Raw genomic sequence first — 25,954 nt, 5'->3', positions numbered from 1 at the left:
CATTAGCCAAATGAGGGATGACTTCCATGCTATGGGCATCCACAACAAGCGGACCTTGGATATCCATTTCCCCGACCGTCATGTTTATGGCCTTCTCGTCCACATAGACGACATCCCATCCTTGGAAGCCCAATTGACCAAGTACGAGTTGGCACCTATCCAGTTCGATCCCATGGACACCACCACGTTGCGTGACCCCAAGTATACCGACTCTGATCCTACTTTCCTAGCTGCCGAATGTCGCCGCCTTTTCCTTGCTCGTTTGAAGGTCATCATCGGGCGTTTGAAGGACCCGCACTACCAGCTGGCAGTGGCCCGCTTCTTCTGCTTCAAGCAACACTTCATTCCTGAAGACGAGTATGCCCAGCTAACTAAGTCCATCAAACCAGCTTATGTTCCAGCTTACAAGCGTCAACAAACGACTACTACACCCACCGCCGCTGAACAAGACCTCACCATGGGCGAGGCAAACACCACTAGCACCACCACTATCCGAGCTGACGAGACTTCAGCCCCCGTGGCCTAATTAGTAACTATATGAATCTCCCACCCTTATGCTCCCTCTATGACACACTATGCTACTAACCCACCTATGACAGATTATAGATCAACTATTAAGATAGGCTCACTCAATTGTCGAAGTCTCAGTAAGCTCTCCAACCCAACCACCAGTTCCGAATTTGTACGATCCCTTCGCAATCCTGAACTGAAATATGGCATTCTATGCTTCCAAGAAACCCATGCTACCGAATCAGTCCGTGAACGACTGAATATGCATTTTCAAACCAACACCAGCATCTGGACATCCCACTGCGGTATTGTCTCTCTCAACCCAAAAATCATCATCCAACCGCTCAACTTTATCCTTGATGACCGGATTATCGTGTGTCAGGTAACACACTGTAATGCACTCTTTTCACCCATCACACTCGTTAATATTTATGCTCCTGCCACGGCGTCGTCCAGAGCCCACTTTTATTCACAACTGCTTACCATTCCACTCTTTCACCCCGATACCTGGGCTCTGGACACCTTTCCCATCACCATTGACATCCAACCACCTCCAATATCTACCGAGGAACCTTCCACGATTACAGTGGATCGTGAATCTCTGATTATACTAGGTGACTTTAATTATCATGCTACCTCTTATGCCATTGACAATACCAACTATACTACTGATTCTTTCTCTCCCCCTATACAGTCAGATCAACCCCACCACCACTCTGCCATGCTGGCTCAACACCGCTGGCATGACTTACTCAGCAATCACCTCATCGAATGTACCCACTCTAAGCATGACGGGCCACTTTTACCAACATTCCGTCGCGGGATCTCACGGTCGACCATCGATTATGTCTACTGCTCACCAACGCTATTTCAACAACTACACTCGTCCTCCATTGATTTCATGTGCTCCCAGTGGACTGATCATGCCATCCTCAATACCGCCTTTCAATTCTCCTCCTCTCAACAGGGTACTGGGCTTTGGCGAGCTAATCCCCAGCTAGCAAAGAACGAGTACTTCGTCACCGAAATTCACCAGGCGTTAGATCAGTTCTTCCAGGAACCAGGTACTTCCCCTCAAGCACAATGGGATGCACTCAAGGCCGTAGTGAAAACCATTGCCCGTCGCATTGGTCGCCGCCACAGCTCTTGGCGCAACCGACAACTCATACGGTTTCAAGGGAAACGCAACCAGTTGTTCAAACGATATCAGAATCAACCAACCATTCTCCGAGAACGATTACCCGTTATCGAGAAACTCATCAGCGATCTGCAACAGGAGATCTCCATCCAACAAACCATTCGTGCGGGTAAAATGTGGCGTGAACAGGGTGAAACGTCTGCCGGATACCTCAAACGCACAATCGCCACTAGACAAATTCAACGCACCATGTTAGCTCTCCAACATCCAGACACCCACTCCATCTGCGATACGGCAGAGACTATGCAGGATGCTGCAGTATGTTTTTATCGTAAACTATATACCACTGACCCCATAGATTATACCAGCATCTCTGAACTCTGCAACACCATCCCTGCCTCAGCACAGATCCCAGTAAACAGCCAACCCACCTTGGAGACGCCATTTACCATCGACGAGATTATGACTGGTGCACAGCGGTCGCCCAACCATAGCAGCCCAGGTACGGATGGCCAACCCTATGAAATCCTAGCGGTGCTATTATCCCACCAACAAACAGCCCAACTTGCCCATGCCGTCTTCAAGGAGGCTCTTACCCTCGGTATCTTTCCCGACAGCTGGCTCACTACTTGCATGTGCCTGCTCCCAAAAAAGGGCGATCTCACAGACCTGAGGAATTTTCGTCCCATCTCGTTAATCAACTGCGATGCCAAAATCTTCACACGCCTGCTCAACCAGCGTCTGATACCACATATGCAACAATTAATCAGCCCCCAACAACTTGGATTCATGCCGAACCGCTTCATTGGCGAGCACGGCTTCACATTACAGACCACCAAACTCCTAGCTACTACCAACCACTCATCCACCATTGCTCTTCTTTTGGATCAAGAAAAAGCATATGATCGTATTCATCCCAAATATCTTCAACACATTATGCTCCAATTTGGTATTCCACAATCATTAACACACTGTATCATCTCACCTTTCTTCTCCACTAACATTCAGATCAACATTAACGGCCACATCACCACGGCACCTCTTTCTCAAGAAAGAGGCCTTTGCCAAGGTGATCCACTCAGTCCCCTCCTTTTCAACATTGCTTTTGACCCTTTCCTCCGCTCCATTCAACAGAACCCTACTTTTGAGGGTTTCCATGTACAACAAGAAGCCCCACCACATCCATCACCTACTGTTGACATAGACGATCTAACCGAAAGCCTCACCAACGCATCCTCTCCGCCAGCCTCCCCTTGCAACACTCCTTCAGTCTCTCCCACCCATCGCAATCCAATTAAGTACAAAATTCTAGCCTATGCAGATGACACATTAGTCTATTTGAAGAACTTTTCGGATTTTCTTCTTCTGAAGGACTCTATCAATACATACAAGAAAGCATCGAATGCACTACTAAATTACAGGAAAACTATAGCCATTTCGCTCTCTGGACAACCACAACCAGATTGGCGCGAGTTTCTTGCTACACACCAAATCCACCAAATGCATGACCGCATCTCTCCTGATCCAGTAACATATCTTGGCTATCCCATATGCTCCAGTTTATCCCAACGCAACCTCGCTTTCCAGCAATCCTACAACAATATCCAACAATGCATCCATATTCACTCCCAACGGAACCTCTCCATTGGTGGAAGAGCTACCGTTCTCAACACACTTATTTTCTCGAAACTCTGGCATGTCATGCGCAACTTTATTTTCACCAGAGCTCAATTACTCTCCTTACGCAGACTTGGGTCCTCCTTCATTAACTTTCGCATCTTCCCCAAACTATCCTTTAGAACCCTTCAACAGCCTCGCCATCATGGCGGCCTCCAAGTTTTAGATCCCATTGTCCAACAACAAGCTCTCCAATGGCGCTGGATTTGCCCCCTCATTTTGGCCGCCTGTCATTCACCACTATTACCGACATACACCACCCCAAGCATTCCACTCCTCCAGTACACCCTGCAATGGTATTTCCACTCTACCGCTTTCTCTGAGTACTTTTAATACTTACTCTTTCCTGCTGCTCGACAAACCATCTGGTTCCAACATCGACCCAGTCCACACCAAGTCTTCCTTAACATACTCACCAATGTCATTACCACCATGGATCGAATACCTCGCTCTTTCACAACCTGTCACATAGATTTTTATACAGGTTTATCATTACCTTTCCTTGAAATTATCTTACATACCCTCCCTTCTACTCAACTCCATTTCTCATCTTTCACAGCTCCAGATCAACTGTTTGACCGACATCACGCCGTCCAGAAACTGCTCGCAATAGATGTGTTTACCTTTGACTTCGACTTACAAGTGATCCGTCTTAGAAACTGGACCTTCCTTGAGTTTTGCCATTATCCAAGAATATCTCATCGAGTTGCCCGTTGGATTGAGGAAGGCCAAATCTACCTCCAACCATTCTTTCTCGCTCTCTGCCGTCAGGCCCCTCGCCATTCATTTACCAGTGCCTCCTTTGGTGCCAACCCCCACAACATCCGCCCACTCATTCGCCGTCTAATCAAACCTATAACACCAATACCTTCAACAGTGCCACTCAACAGTATTCAATACTACAAACACTTGGTTTCCACTGACATGCCCACCATCAACACTTCACCTCTTTCCCCCTCCCAATGGCGCCTCTTTTCAAAACTACCTATTCTCCTTCAATCCCGAACTGTATGGTATAGACTTATCCATCGAAAAATTCCCTCCAAATCGATCCTCCACCACTTCATCCCCACAACTCACCCTTCACCTTCGTGTCCTCTCTGTTTGACCCAGAGCCCGGAGGATATCCAACATTTCTTCTTTACTTGTCCTCTCAAACTCGCTGTATGGCGGTTCCTTGCCACTACATACCTATCCCACACGCCGATGACCGACGACGTCCTTCTCCCATTCCTCCACGGTATTCAAACTCTATCCATAGCTGAACCCACTCGCTCTGCCTCCTTACCTTTTCCAGAGCTTACCGTTTACCAAGTTTTCGCTACCAGTCTACTCTGTATATGGCAAGCCCACTGGCGCTCCATCTTCGACCATGTCCCTTTTGTCACTCTCAACGTTAACACATCTATTGCCCGTTCTCTGTCTCGCTTGGAATCAGAATTACAGTTTGATTTGTAAGTATGTACCCTAACGTATTTTATGGTCGTATTCCACTTCCTTGCTTCCCTTCTTCATTTTCTTGCCTTTAAAAATATATCCAGTCTTCTTCTTCCCTCATCATGACATTTAGAGGATTTTAAATAAAAAATGGAGTACAACTCCCCTACAAAAAAAACGCTTCCTAATACACTCTTGGAGTACTTTTCAAGGCGCTTCCAATAATGCCAAGTAAAATACATGTTTTAACTGAACTTAATAAGCAATCCCAAAAAAAATCTGGGACAAGGTTTTTGGCCAAAATGTCGAAATTTTGCATATGAACACCTCATAAAAGTAGTTTCAGAGGTGGCTTTGGATCGATAGAAACATTTTGATTCAAGATATACCATAGCAAAAGTCTCCATTTTCAAGGTGAAAAACGCGATCGTTTGATTTTCGATGAAAACCATGAGGGGTACCTCATGCTTTTTGGTCGAATTTTGTTCATGTTTTTTTGATCCCCAAAAAATTGAGCAAAGGTGTCAGAAAGTAACTGCCAGATGAGAGCAAGTGTTTGGTGCTATTCTGACGATCTAAAACCGCTTCTATCGCGAGAAATCACGGCACAAATGCACTCATATATTGCTGTATCAAGGAATACTAAGGGCTAAAAAGAAGAAACACCAGTATGCTGCTTGCCCGTATATGAAGTAGCTACGTGTATATGGATGTAGAACATCACATAAGAATCAGATCCACAGATAATATGAAGGGTTACTATGTGTAAGTAGAGGGTCAGCTTGAACGTAGTAGTATTATGATAAGATACGCAAGGGTAACCGGTAGCTCGAGCTGTCGCTGTGCAGGTTGGTTCTCACCGAAGCGTAGCGAAAGTAGAGAACCATCCGAAGCATAAACACCCATATGATTAGTGATTATATATCAATCAACAATCAGGGTTCTTCTTCTAACATTTTAGCTATATTAATATTGGGATATTAGGCCAAAGGCCCGCGGCAGCGCGAGTCGTTTGTACGTAGGTTGGTTTCTACCGAAGCGAAGCGTAGGTCAGGAAACCACCCGAAGTGCTGAAAGGTTTGTATATCGTAGTAAGAGTCTTCGTTATCAAAATCAAAAACGCGATCATTTAATTTTCAATGTACATATGGAAACCCTTTATATTATCTGTGGATCTGATTCTTGTGTGATGTTCTACATCCATATACACGTAGCTACTTCATATACGGGCAAGCAGCATACTGGTGTTTCTTCTTTTTAGCCCTTAGTATTCCTTGATACAGCAATATATGAGTGCATTTGTGCCGTGATTTCTCGCGATAGAAGCTGTTTTAGATCGTCAGAATAGCACCAAACAATTGCTCTCGTCTGGCAGTTACTTCCTGATACCTTTGCTCATCTTTTTGGGGACCAAAAAGCATGAGAGGTACCTCATGGTTTTCATCAAAAACAAACGATTGCGTCTTTGACCTTGATAATAAAGACTTTTACTATGGTATATATTGAACAAAAATGTTTCTATTGATCAAACGTAACATCTGAAATTTTCTTTGTGGGGCTTTGATATGTAAAATTTCGACTTTTTGGCCAGAAACCTCATTTCATATTTTCATAATTTGCTCAGTAAATTTATTTGAAACATTTACCTTACTTGGTACCATTGGATGCGTCTTGAAAAGTACTTTGAGATCGTATTAGGAAGCAATTTTTTTTTTTTTTTTTTTTTTTTTTTTTTTTTGTAGGGGAGTCGAGCTCCAGGTTTTATTTAAAGTCCTTTAAATGTCATACTGAGTGATAGAAAAGACTGTTGGTGGACCCAATGTCTGCAAAGAAGGGGAATAAGATATTTTTTGAACTAAGTTGGGAAAGAAATCTACTACTAATAAGGTGCGACTCCTAGAGCCAGTACAGTCTTGCGGAAAATCGTCAAAATAAAGATCATGGATAAGAGCACAAAACACCAAACGAGGACATCAGTACTACGTCAAAAAAATCAAACAACTTGCGTTCACCAGGATTTGAACCGGGATCCTCCCGTTGGCATACGGGAGTTTTACCACTTCGCCCTACCACCAGGGACAGTATTAGGAAGCAAAGGGTGATCATCACAACTAGTATAGTCGAATCTTACAAAAGAGTTGAATCAAGTCGAAGAAAGACACTTTCTGTCCAATCTTGAACAGAAAAAATGTTCTGGATTTGAATCAATTTTGACGGCTAGTGCGGCCGGCTGGCAGACTCAATGCCCTTTCCATCATGAAGGCAGTACAATAATAGATACTTTTGAAGCGTATGGAAAGTAGGTGGCAAATCATATAGCATTATCGTTAGCTATGCTGTTCTTTTTGAATCTATATTTGATAACGCCAGTCTATCAAAATACTTGTTAGATCAATTTCTTTCCTTTTTGAGGCTTTGAAAGTGTTTAGGGACCATAAATTTATCATGTTATGATATTACATACAGGCAAAATCTCTTGACGTTAAATTATATGTATATGATTAACTTATGTACAAGCTTTAAAATACATTGGTCACAGCAATTGATAGACAGTACAAGCATTGAAAGAAGATGTAATCTTAATAGAGCATAATATTGAAGCTAATGACAAGACGTGGTTGTTTTTTTATTAATGTGTATTTGAGTTTATGAGATCTCCATACTTGATGGATTAAAATATTTCAGATTTTTGAGGCTATTTTGACTTGTATAGATAGAGGTAGCAGAGATATAAGAACGACTCGGCCTTGTATAGATGTCAGGCATTAATTGTCTTGATGATTGATTGAGTAAGAGGAAGCACAGATGAGAGTAGGGCTTGACCTTGTATAGATGTAGAGATGGTATATTTGAACAGTCTTGTCATTTTAGGAGCTTGTAGGAAGCACAGATGAGAGTAGGGCTTGACCTTGTATAGATGTAGAGATGGTATATTTGAACAGTCTTGTCATTTTAGGAGCTTGTAGGAGGCACAGAGAACTTGGCTTGATAGCATTTGTAGAGGACAGCTTGCTTCAGATGAGATAGAACATGAGATGGCAGAGGTAACTAGATAAAGATGAGATGAGTACACAAGTACTGTGGCATGAGTGCGTAACAAACCATTTGGGCAAAGAAAATTGATCATCAATAAAAGGAACCAACACTATATAAACAGGTACCAAGGTGTAAACTTGCTTCATCCATCACAAGATCATCGACACGCTCAAGCCGCCTCCATCTCCGGATCATAGGGTTAAACCCTACTCTCGTCGGCAATAAAGCTTGTGATCATCCCGTAGCATGACCAATGGATTTGTCCTGCAGTCTACCCATGATTATGAAGCGGTGATCCTACTCAGTCCCTACAAAGTAGTTTTTCGGCACTATGTAATCAATAGGTTAGTCAACATGGCTCATACGTCCAACAAGATAATAACTTACTCGCACAGTTCACCAAGGTCTGCATGTATCAAAGATAGTGTGGCCTTTTTCTAGCATGGACCAAGAGACGTAGAGAGGACCATGGATTTGTAAGGCATTGTATGTAGCAGTAGTAGAGGCCAATAGACAGTAGAGTATTTGATTTACTTGACCATATGTAGAGAGAGAGATAGCCCAAATGTCTTGTAGAGAGTTTGTATGTATAGAGTATTTTGCTTGTTGGAGAGAGATGAGATGAAGAAGAAGAGGGAAAAGCTGTTGAAACAAACCTCTATTTATATCCTTCTCATCGACTTTTATGTGAGTCTAGTGCCCTTGCCACACTCAAAGTCGTTCCTTTTGCTTTTTTCCACAATGTGCTTATTTAGGAACGCAAGAGTAGTACCATTTTGACGTTTGACACTTGCTCTATTTGATCCGCTTCGTCCGAGGCTTTCAACTGTTTTCTGTCTCGAGTTATGTCCATTTTGCTACTTCAAAAAGCCCTTTTTCCACCTTCACATGAAACGAGTTCCCCCATCTCTTCCTAGATGTAATTAACAGACAACTTTTCACTGGTTCAACCTCATCAAAAAGTAAACAAAAAATGTCATTTGACACTGAAACAAATGCAGCTGGTTGCTTGATTAAGTAATCTTTCTCTACCTCCCCTTAATTTCTCTCTCTAAAATTACAGTTCTCGATCCATCTCTCTTTTTGTTTACATCAGTCATAAACTGTCCATCTAATCGGACAATACGAGTGTTAAGGTTGGCTTACTTGTCGTTTACATCACATCGGAGCCAGCATAACTGATTCTGGACCAAGAGACAAGCGTACACCTTGGAAAACAAGAGTGCCATATGAATATTACTGCGGCAATCTCCATGGAATGGAACATATTGGATTGTTTTCGAACCAGTGCAAGTCATCTTGTTTCCAGCTATCATGGTTGCTGTCAATGATGTCAATCAAGTGTTTGTGCTACTAGATATCATCAATATGCCCACATTTACATAGTGAGTTGGTCATTCTCGTGTATCATTCCTGCAACCTGTTTGTAGTTCTTACGCCAAGAGTATTCATCCCATAAAGAGTCAACACATTTCATGTCATTCTTTTTAGGGATTGTCCTCTTTTAGAAGGTATTCGGATCATGCAAAATCAAAACAATTCATTTGCTAGGCAAAATTAAGCTTTAAAAAAATCACATGTAAAGTAAACAAAAGGACATGAATTGAAGAGAGATAAGCAAGTAAATGGCCAATTTGTGGTCAAAGAGAGGATATTTTATTAGAAAGTATGTACATCATTAGAAAGCAAATCGCTTGAGGAATCCAATGGTACTATTTTCAGAATTCTAAGTAAAGTACACATCGCGAAATTCATCAAACAAGGCCGTGGGATTTCCAAAAGAAAGAGGTTTCTGAATTAAACTTCACCTGCAATATCATTTTTGTCTGTGTGCTATTCTGTTGCTTTGGATCATGTCACGCTCCTCCTATGTCACCAGCTTGTTCTTTTTGGGTCTCACGTTGGGTACGCTGTCCATTTGGGAAGGAGTCTCACTTTCTCGTAATCTTTCCTGTGAGTATCATTGCCGTTATATTATAGGGCTTTGAGCAATCAAGGGGTGTCTTTTTTTTTGCCAGCCAGAAGGAATTAAAATCTCGATCGACATTCTATCACAATTCGTTGATTTTTGATCCTTTTGCGACTTGATCGACTCATTTTACCAAATTTGACTATGAAAGTTGTAGTGATCATCCTTTACAGCCTTAAGCTATCTAGAAGAACTTTTCGAGGCGCATCCAATGGTGCTATTTATTATAGCTGTTTTGATTGAACTTGTCGAGCAATTTACGAAATTATGAAATGACGTTTTTGGCGAAAATGTCGAGATTTTATATATCAAGGTCTCACAAACAAAGCTTCAGGGGTTGTGTTGGATCGAAAGAGACATTTTGGTTCAATGCATGCCATAATAAAAGTCTTCGTTTTTGTGATAAAAAATGCGATCGTTTGATTTTCGATGAAAACCATGAGGGGTACCTCATGCTTTTTGGTCGATTTTTAGCCATGTTTTTTTTATCCCCAAAAAGTTGAGCAAAGGTGTCAGAAAGTAACTGCCAGATGAGAGCAAGTGTTTGGTCCTATTATGACAATCTAAAACCGCCTTGGACGCGAGAAAACGCAGCTCAAATACATTCAAATTTTGCTGTATTATGGACACTAAGGACTAAAAAGTGGAAATACCAGTATGCTACTTGCCCGTATATGAAGTAGCTACGTGTATATGGATGTAGAACATCACATAAGAATCAGATCCACAGATAATATGAAGGGTTACTATGTGTAAGTAGAGGGTCAGCTTGAACGTAGTAGTATTATGATAAGATACGCAAGGGTAACCGGTAGCTCGAGCTGTCGCTGTGCAGGTTGGTTCTCACCGAAGCGTAGCGAAAGTAGAGAACCATCCGAAGCATAAACACCCATATGATTAGTGATTATATATCAATCAACAATCAGGGTTCTTCTTCTAACATTTTAGCTATATTAATATTGGGATATTAGCCAAAGGCCCGCGGCAGCGCGAGCCGTTTGGACGTAGGTTGGTTTCCACCGAAGCGAAGCGTAGGTCAGGAAACCACCCGAAGTGCTGAAAGGCTCGTATGCCATAGTAGAAGTCTTCATTTTGGAGGTCAAAAACGCGATCGTTTAATTTTCGCCAAAAATCATGAGGTATCCCTCATGGTTTTGATGTAGTTTTTGGTCGATTTTTTGGCGATCCCAAAAAAGTTGAGCAATGGTATCAGAATGTAAGTGCTAGTCGAGAATGATCGTTTGGTGCTATTCTGGCAGTCTAAAACGGCTTCAAACACAAGAAATTACTGCTCAAATGCACTTAAATCTCGCTGTATTTTGCATATTTTTGAGTAATAAGAGTTAATGAAAGTGCATTGCTTGCCTTTATTTGAGTTGCTTGTATGAATAAAGACATAGAGCATCGCAAACGAGTTAGATCCTCAGATATAAATCGTTTATAAGAGATTTTTATGCGATAATTCAGTGGTACATAGCATCTGTCAGTAAGATTGGCAGTTGATATGACCCTTTATCACCGCTAGACTCAATTAGCTGATGCAAGATATACTGCTATGACAATGGGTATCATATGCACTATTTAACCCTATAAATTAGTCTGGTAATTGTGCCAGAATTATGCAACCACGTATACTGAATGCTTGATGTTTACATAGTTTTGAGCCACAAAACTACTTTCCTCTTGTTGTTTTGTATGCCAGGCATTGTCGGTTTACTCTTGGGTGGCATTTATAAAAGGGCACACCAAGGCTACCTCTCGCTCCTCGGTTTCATACCAAAGCACATATAAAAAGCGTATTCGAGTCAAATGGAAAGGCCCCAAATGCGATCAAGGCTCAATAACGTGCAAGCAACATTGTCTCCAACCCAAGAAAAACAACATCGCAATAGCCCTTTTACAATGCAATCAAATGTTTAAAAGAAGGTTGCCGAACCAATTACATGATTTACAACAATGTCAAGATTACGTTTAAATCTTACTAATTATATGCGTAATGAATCTGTCGATTCAAATGACGTCTTTAAGACAATGATGATTCAATTTGATGAATGCAGTGGATTCTATTGCAAAGATTACTCATGGTGATGATGAATACACACTTTTGCACTATCAATTCACAAATGACTGGTGATCTGCATTGCGTAATTGCAGCAGCCCTGAAGATTCTTACAAGATATTTAAAGATAAATGGTGATCCAATACTATTTGTAGTTTTCCCTTGAGCCCAAACCTTAATTGTTTCTGATCGCCGCTTTTTACAGTTTTGGGAGTTTTAATCAAACTTGCAAATATGTAATACTTCCAGGATTGTTTCTCTTCTTTTTTTTTCCTCTGCAGAGCTCTTTTTTTTTCTCCCTTTTAGTTTTCTATTGTATTATATATCTCTCGCTTGAAACCTAAATAATCACATTACTGCCAATTACCTTCAGCGCAATAATGAATACAGCACTCAGTAACAGCGGCATGCACTCCCAGCCTAGTAATACCGTACAAAAATTAGCCACTGTGAATGAGCAGACATGGATAACAGTTGGTACAGACATGCAAGCTGAATTTAGATGAGTACATACAATGCCAATAATAGCATCTTTTTGTAGGTAATTTGGCCGAAATGATGGGCGATCATGATAAAGCCATAAATAGCTATGAGTCAGCTTTAAGACATAACCCTTACTCCATCGTTGCCTTGTCTCAAATCGCATCAATCTATCGTGCCAGAGAGCAGCTTGAAAGAGTAAAGTATAGTCATGTAATTACAGATTTTTATTGTGCTAATCTATATGGCTGCAATCAAAGGCAGTGGACTATTTCAAGAGAGTACTGGCAATTCAAGACAGCCATGGTGATACCTGGGCAGCATTAGGTCATTGTTACCTGATGTCAGACAATTTACAGGAAGCCTACCAAGCCTACCAACAAGCATTATACCACTTGCAGAACCCCAAAGATGCTAAGCTATGGTATGGCATTGGAATCTTATACGACCGCTATGGTTCACTGGAGCATGCTGAAGAGGCATTTTCGGCTGTGATGAAGATGGATCCTCAGTTTGAAAAGGCAAGCGAGGTTTACTTCAGATTGGGCATCATATACAAGCAACAGCGTAAGTTTGATCCATCATTACAAGTAAGTATTGTATGTGTCGGCGCTTATGATTGAGTTCTCATGCCTTTATAGTACTTTCAATACGTTTTGCAACACCCACCAAGTCCCTTGATCGAATCAGACATTTGGTTCCAGATCGGCCATGTTCATGAACAAAAGAAAGAAGTAAGAAATGCTGCAGTTTCACATTCGATGGGATACTAACTCGTAACAGTATGATGCTGCAAAAGAGGCATACGAACATGTGTTATCCGAGAGCCCGGATCACGCAAAAGTCTTACAGCAGCTTGGATGGCTTTATCATCAACCCGACACTTCCTTCACAAACCAGAAATTGGCAACCGAACTCTTGACGAAATCAATTAGTGCTGATAGCGCAGATGCTCAATCATGGTATCTGTTGGGTCGTTGTTATATGGCAGAGCAGAATTACACCAAGGCATACGAATCATATCAGCAAGCAGTGTACAGAGATGCTCGCAACCCAATATTCTGGTGCTCAATTGGCGTGCTGTATTATCAGATCAACCAATATAGAGATGCTTTAGACGCTTATAGCAGAGCTATCCGTCTAAATCCTTACATCAGCGAGGTGTGGTATGATTTGGGAACATTGTACGAGTCGTGCAACAATCAAGTGCAGGATGCTTTAGACGCCTATCAGCGCGCCCTTGAATTGGATCCTAATAATGCGCATATTCAACAGCGTATTGATCTACTGAAAAAGCCTGTGAGCGGAAGTGCTGCACCAGTGCCTCAAGATGTCACTGATCCCAGTCAGTATGTTCAACATGCAGCAGGAAGCGGAAGCATGCTTCCTTATGGGCAGGTAATTTTGCCAATTGAATTGAAATTGCACTCGCGTTGCTAATGCAATTTGTCATAGGGACCGAGACAAGTTCAACAAAAGCAGACAGATCATCGCGACATTGCAGACCGTGGAGGAGAGTTGCCAGGCTTATCTAAAGCTGAAGCCAGAGCAAACGAAGTATCAAAGCAATTGCACATCCCTGACATCAATGGACGTAGGCCATCGCTGTCGCCACCCTCTGCCAACGCTCACATGAATCCAATGCTCATCAATTCAGCTCCAAAGGAAGAGCCCAGATCACCCAAACCTTCATTTGTAGCTAACCGTAATACGAATGGCAATGAAGACGAAGAGATGACAGAAGCTGGAGCTCATCCGAACAAGACATCGCCCAATGTAAAACCAGAAGATGAAGAGATGAATTAGTAAAGAAAGAGTTGCATATCATATTATAATAAATATTCAGTCCCTAGACACTTTTCCAACCCTAATAATATGGAAACTGAGTCTCAAAGCATCTGTCAAGCCTGGCTCATATATGATTAACTAGCCCCACCAACCAAAATTAATTCAAATCCAGAATCATAGTCTGCTCTAGATTGGCCAAATCTTGATGATTTTTGACTCGATTTAACTATTTTATCAGATTCGACTAAGTAAAATATACTGATCAACCCATCCTTCTTTAAGCTTTCTTGGAGTGCTTTTCAAGGCGCACCCAATGGTACCAAGTAAGATAGATGTTTTGAATAAACTTATTGAATAATTTACGAAAATATGAAAAGAGGTTTCTGGCCAAAAAGTCGAAATTTTACATATCAAAGTCCCATAAAAATGATTTCAGAGGTTACGTTAGATCGATAGAAACATTTTGATTCAATATGTACCATAGTAAAAGTCTTCGTTATCAAGGTGAAAAACTCGATCATTTGATTTTTGATGAAAACCATGAGGGGGTACCTCATGCTTTTTGGTCGATTTTTGGCCATGTTTTTTTGATCCCCAAAAAGTTGAGCAAGGGTGTCAGAAAGTAACTACCAGATGAGAGCAAATGTTTGGTGCTACTCTGACGATTGAAAACGGCCTTGAATGAAAGAAAACGCAGTTCAAATGCGCTCAGATTTTGCTGTATCAGGGACACTAAGGAATAAAAAAGGGAAATACCAGTATGCTGCTTGCCTGTATATGAAGTAGCTACGTGTATATGGATGTAGAGCATTACACAAGAATCAGATCTACAGATAATATGAAAGATTTTCATGTGCAAGTGGAGGGTCAGCATGAAAGTAGTAGTATTATGACAAGATACGCAGGGGCAATCGGTAGCGCGATTTGCCGCTGTGCAAGTTGGTTCTCGCCGAAGCGAAGCAAAGACAGAGAGTCTTCCGAAGCATAAACATTCGTTATATATAATAAACACATACAGTTTTGAAATTAATAATCTTGCGTGAAGGCTCCATTAGTTTTGAAGTGTCAAATGTCTCCACTTAAATTACACATTGAATGCCCCGCAATATCTCTCAAATGGGAATCCCAATCACGGAACATTACTTTTCGTCACACGAAAGGAACCTCACTATCTATAAAAATGAAAGATGTTCTTACCCTTTTTTATAGAATTTCTTTCTTTTTATCATATACACAAAAAAAAACACAAAATGGCTTCCATTCCCTCTATCGAGCAATTGAACAAGGAAACACCTGAGAACTTTGTACAGGCCGTCAACACTCTTTTCGAGACTGCACCTCCTCTCGCTAAGCGTTTGCTCGATGCTCGTCCTTTCTCTTCTTACATCCAACTCATTGATTATGCCGAGAAGGTGTGCTTAGGTGATGATCTTACACAAGAAGAGAAGTTGGAGGTCATGAATGCTCATCCTCGCATTGGCGCTTCTAAGGCTGGCCTCTCTGCCAATTCTCTCAAAGAGCAAGGCTATAGTTCACATGCTGGTCAAGTATCAGCTGAAGACGAAGCTGTTAATGCTGAATTGGCCAAGCTCAATCAACAATATGAAGATCAGTATGGATTCAAGTTTGTTGTCTTTGTCAACGGTCGTCCCCGTAATCAAATCATTCCTATCATCAAGGAACGCATGGCAGCAAATGACCGTGAGAAGGAGCTCTATGTTGGTATCACTGACATGATGTTGATTGCAAAGGATCGTTTGAAGAAGGCTACTGAAAGTAAAATCTAAAAAATAAAAATTGCTAGTATAAAAAATATACCCTCTCCTGGTGTCTATATTGAGTGTTTTTTAAATGTCAGGTTCATGGTTAATTGGGTTCCTGGCATCACACAACGTAGAAACATCTTCCCTCTCTTTCACGCTCTGTGTGCTTCACCTGGTCTCTATAAAGGTTGCACATTTCCAGGAAAAGCTGTAAAAATTTAAGAGTTTATCGAGTGATATATGCGTAGAATAGGATGGCATCTTGAAATATGCTACATTGAGTGCAAGTTCGAAATCAAATCATGATAGAGAAGTGTTTGCTAGCTTTCATTTTCTAGAAACCAGGCAATTTCTACATGAAGATAGCAAAACGAATATGCGATGAACACTGCTTTGATCATTACTCTTCAGTTAGACTAAATGGTCAATATGGGTATTGTTTTGATATTGCTGCCACATGTTGTTTCGTCCAAGCTGTAAAAAGTGCATACGTTTGAACCTTGTCTGTACACGAAATGGGATGTTTTGAATCTAACATCTCGAATAGTCGGCCATTATTCAACCAAATCATAGCAAGCAGCTCCATGAAATGTATGATAGCACTTGATTTGTCCCTTGCATATGTCGTTTCAACATGTAGAAGCTTACATAGAGCGGTTTGCTCATATTTCAACATCTCCCAATGTTGATCTAAGTATATAGTTAATATTTTTCGCAAATTATATAAATTTGGCTGATGAAATGTTGCTTCTTTATTAAGCTAAAGTCTATTTTGAATAGAAATAGGCACTAATGTGATATGTTTGACACTTGGTGTAGCAAATGTGAGTGAAAGGCATAGATTCAGTATTCAATGGACCATTGATCCAAGTGGAATGTAGTCACATAATGGTCACGACGAGCGTTGAAACTTTTGACATTTGCAGATGGGGGTGGAGTATCCAATAAAGAAACCCTTGTTAGATTCCTCTTTTTGTCCCTGTCTCCAACCAACACTGTTTGATAAATCATGTCTCAAGCTATTGGAAATGTAAAAAATGATACAACGACAAGACACATAATGACCCAGTAGATTAATCCTGCTTCTCTTGTTTTAGACCGCTCTTGCCTATGCCCGTGTATGGCATGTTGTTGATGCTAAACAAAGAGTGATGGGTCGTTTAGCAACCAACATTGCAACTACTTTGATGGGAAAGCACAAGCCTATCTATGACCCTGCTGGTAAGACTATTGTAAATTGACTTTCTATCTCCAGAATGCACATTAACATGGTGGATGACTGTAGCTGATTGTGGAGACTACGTTGTCGTTTTGAACGCAAAGGACATTTTAGTTTCTGGAAAAAAGGCCGAACAAAAGTTATATCGTCACCATACTATGCACCCTGGTGGATTGAAGGAAATCACATTTGAAAACTTACAAGCAAAGGACGCAACAGAGGTAAATGAGTGGACATTGGGTTGATGCGATTGATATTGACAGTGGCCATACTTGATAGCCTCTCCGTAAAGCAGTTTCTGGCATGTTACCAAAAAATAAGCTTCGTCAAGTGCGTATGGATCGTTTAAAGATTTTTGAAGGAAGCGAACATCCCTATGAAGCCAATATTATCAAGCAACACGGTGTTACCAATGAATAGATTCATATACTATAGCACAATAACAACAACTCGCAACACATCCTTCTATTTGTACAGTAATAAAATTTTCGACATATAATTTGCCTTAGAAGACTTTGTTTAGACAGCGTTAATCAGTGGATGCTATATACAAATAAGCGTATACACCAATATATTCTGTAGTATGTCTCTTAAAATAAGCTTTTTAATTTAAAACACATTGTCTATCGAATTTCAATATTGATAATCTTGATATCGTCGTAAGGCTTGTTCGTCTTGTCCACCTTTGCGTTTTCTATACCGTGCACCACATCCATACCAGCGGTAACTCTACCAAATACAGAGTGCTTATTATCCAACCATGTCTACAATGAACGAGTTGGTAAATGAACAGCATAATCAAACCGAAATAAAAACTTACAGCAGGAGCAACAGTGATGAAGAATTGACTTCCATTGGTGTTTGGGCCAGCATTAGCCATACTCACTGTATAAGGACGATCATGCTTGAACTCTCTAGAGAATTCGTCCTCGAAATCATCTCCCCAGATGGATTCACCACCTGTACCATCACCAAACGGACAACCCGTTTGAATCATAAAGCCCTTGATGATACGATGAAAGATGAGGTTATCATAGTACCCATTCTTTGCGTGCGTCACGAAGTTTTCAACAGCTTTAGGTGCTGCATCAGGGAACAGACGCATATGGATATCACCTGAAGTAGTACGTAGGATGGCAGAGGTACCAAGCACTTGTTTGCGCTCTTGAGTAGCTGCCACTGTTTGCTCTTCGCGAGAGGGCTTTTCATTGAACACATCACGCTCTCCCTTTTGAGCATTACTATGTTAGCCAAGGTTAGTCTGTGAGCCTAAAGCTGTCGACAAATGCACACTTACTCAAATGGCTCTCTGCGGGTCATCATGTAGAATCTGTTTTTGTTGAATGCCGTACAGAAGAGCGTAGGATCCAGTTCCTGGCTCTCTTTAAGGGCAGCGTTGTCAGAAGCAGCCATAGCCTGTCCACCAAAATGTTAGTTCGGATGATTCAGCAAATCTCTGGCTATCGTACCAAAGTATATACGCCCTTCTTTTTGGGTGCTCCTTGATATAATCCAACATTGACAAAGCGGTTTGATTCTGATTTACCAATTACTCGAGCCACCTTGTTGGTCTTTACATTGACAACTGCAATACAAATCAGTCATCAAACTCAACACACACACACACACACACACACACACACACACACACAAACACACACACACACACACACACTTTTTTCATCAGACCTACCTTTAATACCGAGCAATGCACCATAAATAATAAAGTTTCCAGTTTCATCAAACACTGCATTGACAAATCTTGCTTGGTTCGACTTTTCCAATTCCTTCTCCACAGCTAAACGTCTACCAAATTCCATATCATCCAACTTGAAAATTGAGGTTCCCGCCTGTTGCATTTCACTAATCACATGCAGACTCTCGTCATACTCTCTGTACATTTTGCCTGTTAAAAATTTGAACAATCTCACTTGACGATCAGGGAAGCTCATAGTGACAAAACTCAACCCATCAGCAGAGAAATTCAAGCAAGTAGGCACTGATTTTTTCTACGGCATTACGTAATTAGACAATGGACAGTCTGGGTAAGTGCGATGAAGACGGTACCTTTCTGAATTCGTAGAGATCCGTCTGTGATTTCATCTCGAAATCCAAGTTGTCTGGCAATCCAAATGGTTCTTCTGGTGACCAGTACTCCACCATGCCCAACGCGTCCACAGAAACCACTGTATCAAATCTCGAATTGAACTCTATCAAGTGCACTGGCTTTGAGTGCATTTTGGATAATGTGTGAAGTGGTATTCCATCTGATCGTCCGTCGTAAATGTGAATATTTGAATTGCCAGCCTCAGATCTAATATTTGCATTCATTTAGTACAAGTGTTAGATATGTACAAGCACTACTTACACTGCAACTAATGCCTGTGCCTGCCCCTTTTGATGAATCCAGCAGACAGCCTTGGGCTTGTATTTCAACTTGATCATATTGATCATATCTATCAAACAGGAATGCCCATCAATACATGAATTTCAGCTAAAAAGAGTGTACGCCATCCCTACCAAAGTTAGTGATATCGTACACCTTGAGCGACATATCATCGGAAATGGTGGCTAGCAGTTCGTTATCTGCAGATAAACTGATATCGACAATGCTCGACAAGTGTGATTTATAGTGCTTTACAAATTCGATGCCTGATGCTGTCTTTTTCCAGAATTTCAAATGGCCATCGACAGAGGTTGTCACAATGAAATCGTTTCTAAATCGCTTGATGATGAGCTTTTTGATAAGGTCGCTTTCACTTGACTTACTTTGTCACAGCCACTTGGTTGAGTACGTCGCGATGCATATAACTTTTTTCATACATGTCAGCATTGGGCAAGTGTTCCAAGTAGAGTTTTTCATAAGCAAGTGCTAAAATACATGACACGTCAATTCAACAGCTCATAATATCAGCCACTTCTTCATCACTTACTTCTCTTTTTCTTCTTGGGTACGTCTTCAGTGGAAGAAGGAGGAAAAACGGGTCCAATATCATCATCTAACGAAAAAGAGCTTAGTCCATGTGTCAATTCAGCATTGCATCTGTGCTTTACCAGAATCTTCTTCAACAGCAGGGCTGTCGTTGTCGAGAGGACGCTTGTTATTCTCGTTAATGTTTAACTCGTCGGCCATGGCTCAAGGTACTGAAATTGCTCTCGAAAATGAAAGAGAAAGGGAAAAAATAGTCCATTCAAATCATGGACAATGTTTAGTACCGTCACGAAAGCAGACTACCGTTGCTGCTTGTGCTGGATCACTTGCTCTACAGTATATAGCATTGCATCCTGAATTCAGAAGCAATCTCACTGGTTTCGCTTTGCTAGTCCTTCCGTTATCTATATATCCTTGCCTAGTCTTTTAACTGTAGTTGAGGCAAACATTACAGCAAACAGCAATACTCATTTGTTGAATCTAGTTATAGATCAAGCCTATTCAAGATGAGAACCACCCAATACAATGGACTCTTGGTGACTATGCCTTTAGTTGAATGATTACATGTACAGATCTACTTTTGTTTGACATGCGTTTGATGGTCTATATACCATTGCTAGTGATGATGCTCTTGGTAGCAATGCACCGGGTTTCGTCGTGATGCTTCATCTCTGAATACATGCTGTGTCCTCTCTAATACCTATTCGTGCAGTTTGGAAATCTTTGAACAGAGCGAGTAATCTCAAGGAGACAATTCTGAACATTGGCCAGGCTCTCTGCAGTTGTTAGTTACCGAAGCAGCGCAAGTTGCTTCTCCTTTTAGCCTTGACCTGAAATTTATTCTCTGCTTTTTTAGCGCCACAGTATTGGATGGTGAATCTTTACAATTATAATAATTTATGGCTCTATAAAGTGTGCAATCTGTCATTCGGCCAGGGCAATGTCTTGAAAACGTGCTTCTTTACTGAAAATTTAGCTTGAACCTAGAAAGACTGATTATGAAGGCATTGTATTCATGTAAAAATTGCATTGATACAAGCAGGCAAATACAAATTAATTTGCATCGTCATGGCCTGTCGATCAAAAAAGATAGCAGTTATGATATCGCAATTACTGCATACCAGGTCCAGGCTCCTATACATTTTCAACATGTGATTAGCAAAGAGTCGAGGCAGGCATGATTTGACTGTGAATAATGATGCCCTGAGTGATCGACATGACCTAATTGGCAGTAATAGCTTCAGTCTAAATTTTGTGCCCTTGTCTTTATAGGGTCAAGCCAATTCAGGATCATCACTGGAGTGTGTGTGATCATTACACCATGCTTATCAGCGTGTACGATGAATATGCAACTACAAACACTTGCTCATTGTACGGGAAAAAACGTCAAATTAAGCATTGCATAGCTGCTTGAATAGTCTTACATCATGTGTTTATGTAAATGTAGAAAAAATGGATATCAAATGTGTTGGTAGGACTAGATGGACTTTCTTCTCCGGAGTTCAGGCAAAGGTTGCTGTTGTTGTTGCACAGTTGCTGGTATCCAAGTACGCTTTACTGATGCGACTACAGGCTTCTTTTCCACTGTTGGCTTTTTTGTATTGTTTTGATTAAAAGAACCGGGTATGGACATGCGCCTTACTTTTTCGATCAAGGATTGCTTTGTGGGTGTCACAGAAACCTGATCCACCATTAAATTGGTAGCAGCAAATACACACGCCCATAGGATCAGCGAGGATATGAACGAGGAGGTGGGTTTACTGCTATTTATGTTACTGCTGTTGGAGGAACAAAAGTCGAAAATCATCGTGATAAGCGAATGCGGTATATGCAACAATGGCACCAGCAACAGGAGAATGATCTTGTTGTTATCCTTTACTTTTTGTGTAGCCAGGTCACGAGAGAGAGAGTCCACCAGTGCCATGGAAGTATCAAGTCTTTTGAATGACTCCATGATGGGGTCAGACACAGTGACAAGGCTGTTTCGCTTTGATCTTGGAGTCATTGAACGACGAGGAGGTTGTATAACAGGGCAGGATCTAGGTCGGAGTGCCGTATGTCTGAATAATTGCTTTTTAAAGTTGGCCAGAGTTGGTGAAGGGGATCGTGATAGAGTTGCGCTGGTGCTTGCTGCTGAGACTGGAGAGAAGATGGAATTGGATGAGGAGGAAGCTGAGGAAGAAGCACTCGAGTTGCGCTGGTGGATAGACGAGCGAGACTTTTTAGGTCGTGGTATCTTGGATTCTAGCGGGCTATGATGGTGATGGGGTTGAGTGATGATCGTGGATGATGTGAATACTCTTGAAGTCTTTGATGCCTTTTTATTCGCATTAGCAGACAAAAGCTGGACGCGCTCATGTTCAATACCGTGCACAGCATCGTTTGCTTCTTGTATTAAGCTGTTGAGAATATTGGAGATTCTATCAAATGTCTGCTGTTGCTCCTCATCATCACCATCGTCTTCCATGTCTGATAACAATGCCATCGCTGAGTCTGGTCTGGTAATGGTGTGTCTTCGAGGTCTGTGATTTATCTCGGTTCTCAAATCGGATGTCGACTGAAGTGGAGTTGATATGGATGGCATAGGTTCGGGAAATGACTGTGGATGGCAATAATGAATATCTTTTAGCTATAAGAACATGTCGTTACTTTACCATCGTTTATATATGATTGCTGTATAGCTGCTTGTCGGAAAATAGGGGTAAAGCAAGTAGATGTATAATAGAGAGAGAGAGTATATATATATATATATGTGTGTGTGTGTGTGTGTGTGTGTGTGTGTGTGTGTGTGTGTGAGAGAGAGAGAGAGAAAGAAAGAAAAGAGGAAAGAAAAGGTCTCTTATTTCCTGAATGTAATAAAGAGAAGAGAGAGAGAGAGAGAGAGAGAGAGAGAGAGAGAGAGAGAGTCCGCCTTTTCCTATTTTAGAGTGTAGGATGACGGTACATGTGTGTATATCGCACTGTATCTGATAAATGTTTAATTGCTTGTAGCTTTAAATTTTGTGTGAATACCACATGATGATGTTTTCCCCTTTGATCTCCTCTTGTATCCTTAGACGCAATGTAGTAGCCGTACAATGAATCGTATAGCCATTGCTAGACAAGAGTAGGACATGGAAATTAACCTTTTCTTGTCATACCATGGACTGATGCTACAATTACATGATGATGATTGTTTGCATGTACAATGAAAGCTATTTTCATGATGATTTAACCAAATGTCCAAAATGTGACTCTAAAGTGTATTCGGTCAAAGTGAGCTGTTTAATTCTACCCCTCTTCCTCTCTCTTCTTTTCTCTCTCTTCCTACTCCAGCTTTTTCTTCTTCACTGTCTTGCTATCCTGGATCGCATTAAATGTCAAATTCTGTCATTCGTAATCAAAAGGCCAAGGTAGCATCCGCATTGTAAATTTGCTATGTCTCATCACTAAATCAACCTCTGGTAGCTGGCTGCAGATTATAATGACCTGCTGAAGGAACTGTCCTCTCCAAAACTGAAATCGATAGGATGCTACACACTTGGAGAGACCATTGGCAGAGTAGGAGCATACAGGCACATGTACTCGTATCAAACTAAAAGTATTCAACTATAGGGAAGTTACGGCAAAGTGAAGTTAGGTGTGCATCAGCTAACCTGTCGACTTGTTGCTATCAAAAAGATCAGCAAAAAGCATGCACCACTAATGGCTCGCGAAATTCATCATCATAGACAGCTTCACCATCCAAACATTGTATCCTTGTACGAGATTCTTTCTACTGAAACAAGCATATTTATTGTTTCCGAACACTGCCCACATGGTGACTTATTCGACGCACTAGCGAAAAAGGGAAGATTCTCTGAGCCACATGCGAGAAAGTGGTTTTTACAGCTGACTGATGCTATTCAGTACTGCCATTCGCATGGCATCATACACAGAGATCTCAAATTAGAAAACATCCTTATAGATGAAAAGGACAATGTCAAGATTTGTGATTTTGGATTCGCACGTCAAACAGATAAGAACCAGCTTCTAAAGACGTTCTGCGGAAGTTTAGCCTATTCTGCACCTGGTAAAAATCAACATCTCCAAGGCAGGCTTATTGTTTTAAACTAATCTGCATGAATTTTTTCGTCTTGTAGAAGTGATTCAGCGTCAAAATTATTCAGGCCCTGGTAGAGTGTCCTCGCACCTTGATTTATCGTGTAGCAGCTGAATTAATGCCGTTTTTATTTCCTACACCCTTAAATTGTGTAACAATAGCAACCGATATCTGGTCTTTAGGCGTGATATTGTACACATTGCTAGCAGGCGAGCTTCCCTTTGATGACGATTCAGAATCAGAGTTGCAGAGAAAAGTGGTCAAGATGGACTATTTCATGCCATCTTTCTTTTCACTTGGTAAGAGATCAAGTCATCTGTTGTTTGTGTTTGTTACATGGCTCATATGTATCTCTTCATCAGATGTTGCAGATCTAATCCAAAAGATCTTGAAACTGAATCCACATGAGCGCTACACGATTGCACAGATCAGACACCATCCATGGCTACAGAACCCCGCCACTGCCAACAGCCATATTCAACCACCCTCCACTCTCTCGAGCCAACAGCAGAAATTACACGAACAAGACACAGCCGATGCTCTACTGAATGCAGGTTTCGATACATCTGTTGTAAAGGAAATGCGCTTGAATCGTTTTGGTATGCTGGGCACCCTGTGGACCATGTTGCTATCAACATCGAATCATCCCATACATATTACTTCCAAGAAGCCATTGTTACCTAAAGCTGCTTGTACCACACAAACAGGGCAAGAGGAAGATGGCTGGATTGATTCGTTCAAATCTTGGTTTATATCCAAACCGGCGCACAGCGACATCGGCAGATTCAAGCCAACACAGCCAGCAACCATACTGATATTGGATAAGAAGCGACTCCCAGGCGCAGTGCAGCAGCATAAATTCATGATGAAGACCATGGTTGCTCCTGCCATTATTACAACTACTATGCCCATCATTCATCAGGACCTTAGTAGCACCAATAACTGCACAACACGTGAGCAAAAGCACCCTGCCTTGAAGCCTACAGTATTGCCTCTCATTCCTATTCATCCCACTACGCCAACAAGGGAGGATGACGAATTGATCATAAATACATCTTCGACTTGTAGCTCAGCTGCTGATGATGACTATGATGATGACGATCGAATGTCTGTCACTTCTTCGCCTGCCACTTCTATAGATGAAGATGAGGATGTAGAGGGTGTTCAAGTCAAGACTACATCCAAAGCCGGCATTTCCGGACCAAACGCAAATTGCAACATGAATGCATTTCATCGTGTCTCACCCATGGTACGTTGAGCAGGTGGAGTCTGCATAGATTTGTATACTAACGTTCCCTCTCTTAGCCTAGCAGAGCTGATATACTCATACCAAGATCTAGATACAATATAGACGAACGCCAGAATAGCCTGCGCAATAGATTAGAAAATAGAATTATTATAGAGGAGGAGGAGGAGGAGGAGGAGGAAGAGGAATAGCAACAAGGCTATCTCGATATACCCGGTTGTAAGCCAGAAAGCAAATCCATACATTCATAAATCTTGAGCATTCATTCATCCATTCCATGTTGCCGTGTTTTGGCAGCTTTAGTCAGTACACACATTCTTTACCCATTGCCGTGGTACTAGTTTCCAATCTGCATTCATGCAGCAAACAGAGTATAGTAATGTCTGTGATTTCAGTAGACATTTTCTGTCTGTTCTGCCTTCATTGTCTGCCTTTCCAAGACATAAAGGTTTGGCAGCAAGTATAATAGTGCTTGAATCAATCACCGAATGGTGCTCTTGAATAGCCTTTTGTAATATAATGGCAAGTAGTTCTCGTAGGGAATACGTCTCGAATATTATCCGTTCAATCAAGACCTATTGGGTTTCCATCAATTTCTAATGTCATAAAATAACCAATC

At 41.3% G+C, this 25,954-nt stretch overlaps 9 protein-coding genes across 9 annotated transcripts; 7 read left to right on the top strand and 2 right to left on the bottom strand.

Moving 5' to 3' along the window:
* Positions 1 to 10: 10 nt before the first annotated feature.
* SFL1_2 (Flocculation suppression protein) lies at positions 11 to 526 on the top strand (the record flags this gene model as incomplete). The annotated part of the gene is made up of 1 exon (XM_064830363.1): positions 11 to 526. The coding sequence occupies one exon, from the start codon at positions 11 to 13 to the stop codon at positions 524 to 526; it is 516 nt and encodes a 171-aa protein (XP_064682865.1).
* Positions 527 to 592: 66 nt separating this feature from the next.
* ATC70_011167 (uncharacterized protein) lies at positions 593 to 3,658 on the top strand (the record flags this gene model as incomplete). Its single annotated transcript, XM_064830362.1, has 1 exon — positions 593 to 3,658. One exon carries the CDS (start codon positions 593 to 595, stop codon positions 3,656 to 3,658), a length of 3,066 nt encoding a protein of 1,021 aa, XP_064682864.1.
* Positions 3,659 to 3,757: 99 nt separating this feature from the next.
* On the top strand, positions 3,758 to 4,783 carry ATC70_011166 (uncharacterized protein; the record flags this gene model as incomplete). Its single annotated transcript, XM_064830361.1, has 1 exon — positions 3,758 to 4,783. One exon carries the CDS (start codon positions 3,758 to 3,760, stop codon positions 4,781 to 4,783), a length of 1,026 nt encoding a protein of 341 aa, XP_064682863.1.
* A 7,423-nt stretch (positions 4,784 to 12,206) lies between these two features.
* Positions 12,207 to 14,112, top strand: ATC70_011165 (uncharacterized protein; the record flags this gene model as incomplete). The annotated part of the gene is made up of 6 exons (XM_064830360.1): positions 12,207 to 12,303; positions 12,368 to 12,504; positions 12,567 to 12,896; positions 12,948 to 13,040; positions 13,090 to 13,704; positions 13,762 to 14,112. 6 exons carry the CDS (start codon positions 12,207 to 12,209, stop codon positions 14,110 to 14,112), a joined length of 1,623 nt encoding a protein of 540 aa, XP_064682862.1.
* A 1,232-nt stretch (positions 14,113 to 15,344) lies between these two features.
* On the top strand, positions 15,345 to 15,881 carry ATC70_011164 (uncharacterized protein; the record flags this gene model as incomplete). The annotated part of the gene is made up of 1 exon (XM_064830359.1): positions 15,345 to 15,881. One exon carries the CDS (start codon positions 15,345 to 15,347, stop codon positions 15,879 to 15,881), a length of 537 nt encoding a protein of 178 aa, XP_064682861.1.
* Positions 15,882 to 16,866: 985 nt separating this feature from the next.
* Positions 16,867 to 17,496, top strand: ATC70_011163 (uncharacterized protein; the record flags this gene model as incomplete). The annotated part of the gene is made up of 4 exons (XM_064830358.1): positions 16,867 to 16,887; positions 16,955 to 17,078; positions 17,143 to 17,297; positions 17,356 to 17,496. 4 exons carry the CDS (start codon positions 16,867 to 16,869, stop codon positions 17,494 to 17,496), a joined length of 441 nt encoding a protein of 146 aa, XP_064682860.1.
* A 203-nt stretch (positions 17,497 to 17,699) lies between these two features.
* ATC70_011162 (uncharacterized protein) lies at positions 17,700 to 20,209 on the bottom strand (the record flags this gene model as incomplete). Its single annotated transcript, XM_064830357.1, has 11 exons — positions 17,700 to 17,840; positions 17,897 to 18,317; positions 18,374 to 18,492; positions 18,546 to 18,661; positions 18,770 to 19,085; positions 19,144 to 19,390; positions 19,445 to 19,532; positions 19,597 to 19,793; positions 19,846 to 19,948; positions 20,010 to 20,075; positions 20,131 to 20,209. The coding sequence occupies 11 exons, from the start codon at positions 20,207 to 20,209 to the stop codon at positions 17,700 to 17,702; spliced, it is 1,893 nt and encodes a 630-aa protein (XP_064682859.1).
* A 1,276-nt stretch (positions 20,210 to 21,485) lies between these two features.
* On the bottom strand, positions 21,486 to 22,592 carry ATC70_011161 (uncharacterized protein; the record flags this gene model as incomplete). The annotated part of the gene is made up of 1 exon (XM_064830356.1): positions 21,486 to 22,592. One exon carries the CDS (start codon positions 22,590 to 22,592, stop codon positions 21,486 to 21,488), a length of 1,107 nt encoding a protein of 368 aa, XP_064682858.1.
* Positions 22,593 to 23,364: 772 nt separating this feature from the next.
* Positions 23,365 to 25,526, top strand: ATC70_011160 (uncharacterized protein; the record flags this gene model as incomplete). Its single annotated transcript, XM_064830355.1, has 7 exons — positions 23,365 to 23,400; positions 23,456 to 23,548; positions 23,603 to 24,059; positions 24,130 to 24,162; positions 24,251 to 24,388; positions 24,452 to 25,338; positions 25,395 to 25,526. 7 exons carry the CDS (start codon positions 23,365 to 23,367, stop codon positions 25,524 to 25,526), a joined length of 1,776 nt encoding a protein of 591 aa, XP_064682857.1.
* Positions 25,527 to 25,954: the final 428 nt, after the last annotated feature.

The sequence above is a fragment of the Mucor velutinosus genome (genome assembly GCF_035048745.1).
Source record: "Mucor velutinosus strain NIH1002 chromosome Unknown tig00001564, whole genome shotgun sequence".
In the NCBI taxonomy this organism is placed as follows: Eukaryota; Fungi; Mucoromycota; class Mucoromycetes; order Mucorales; family Mucoraceae; genus Mucor; species Mucor velutinosus.
This window is presented reverse-complemented; position numbering and strand designations above follow the sequence as displayed.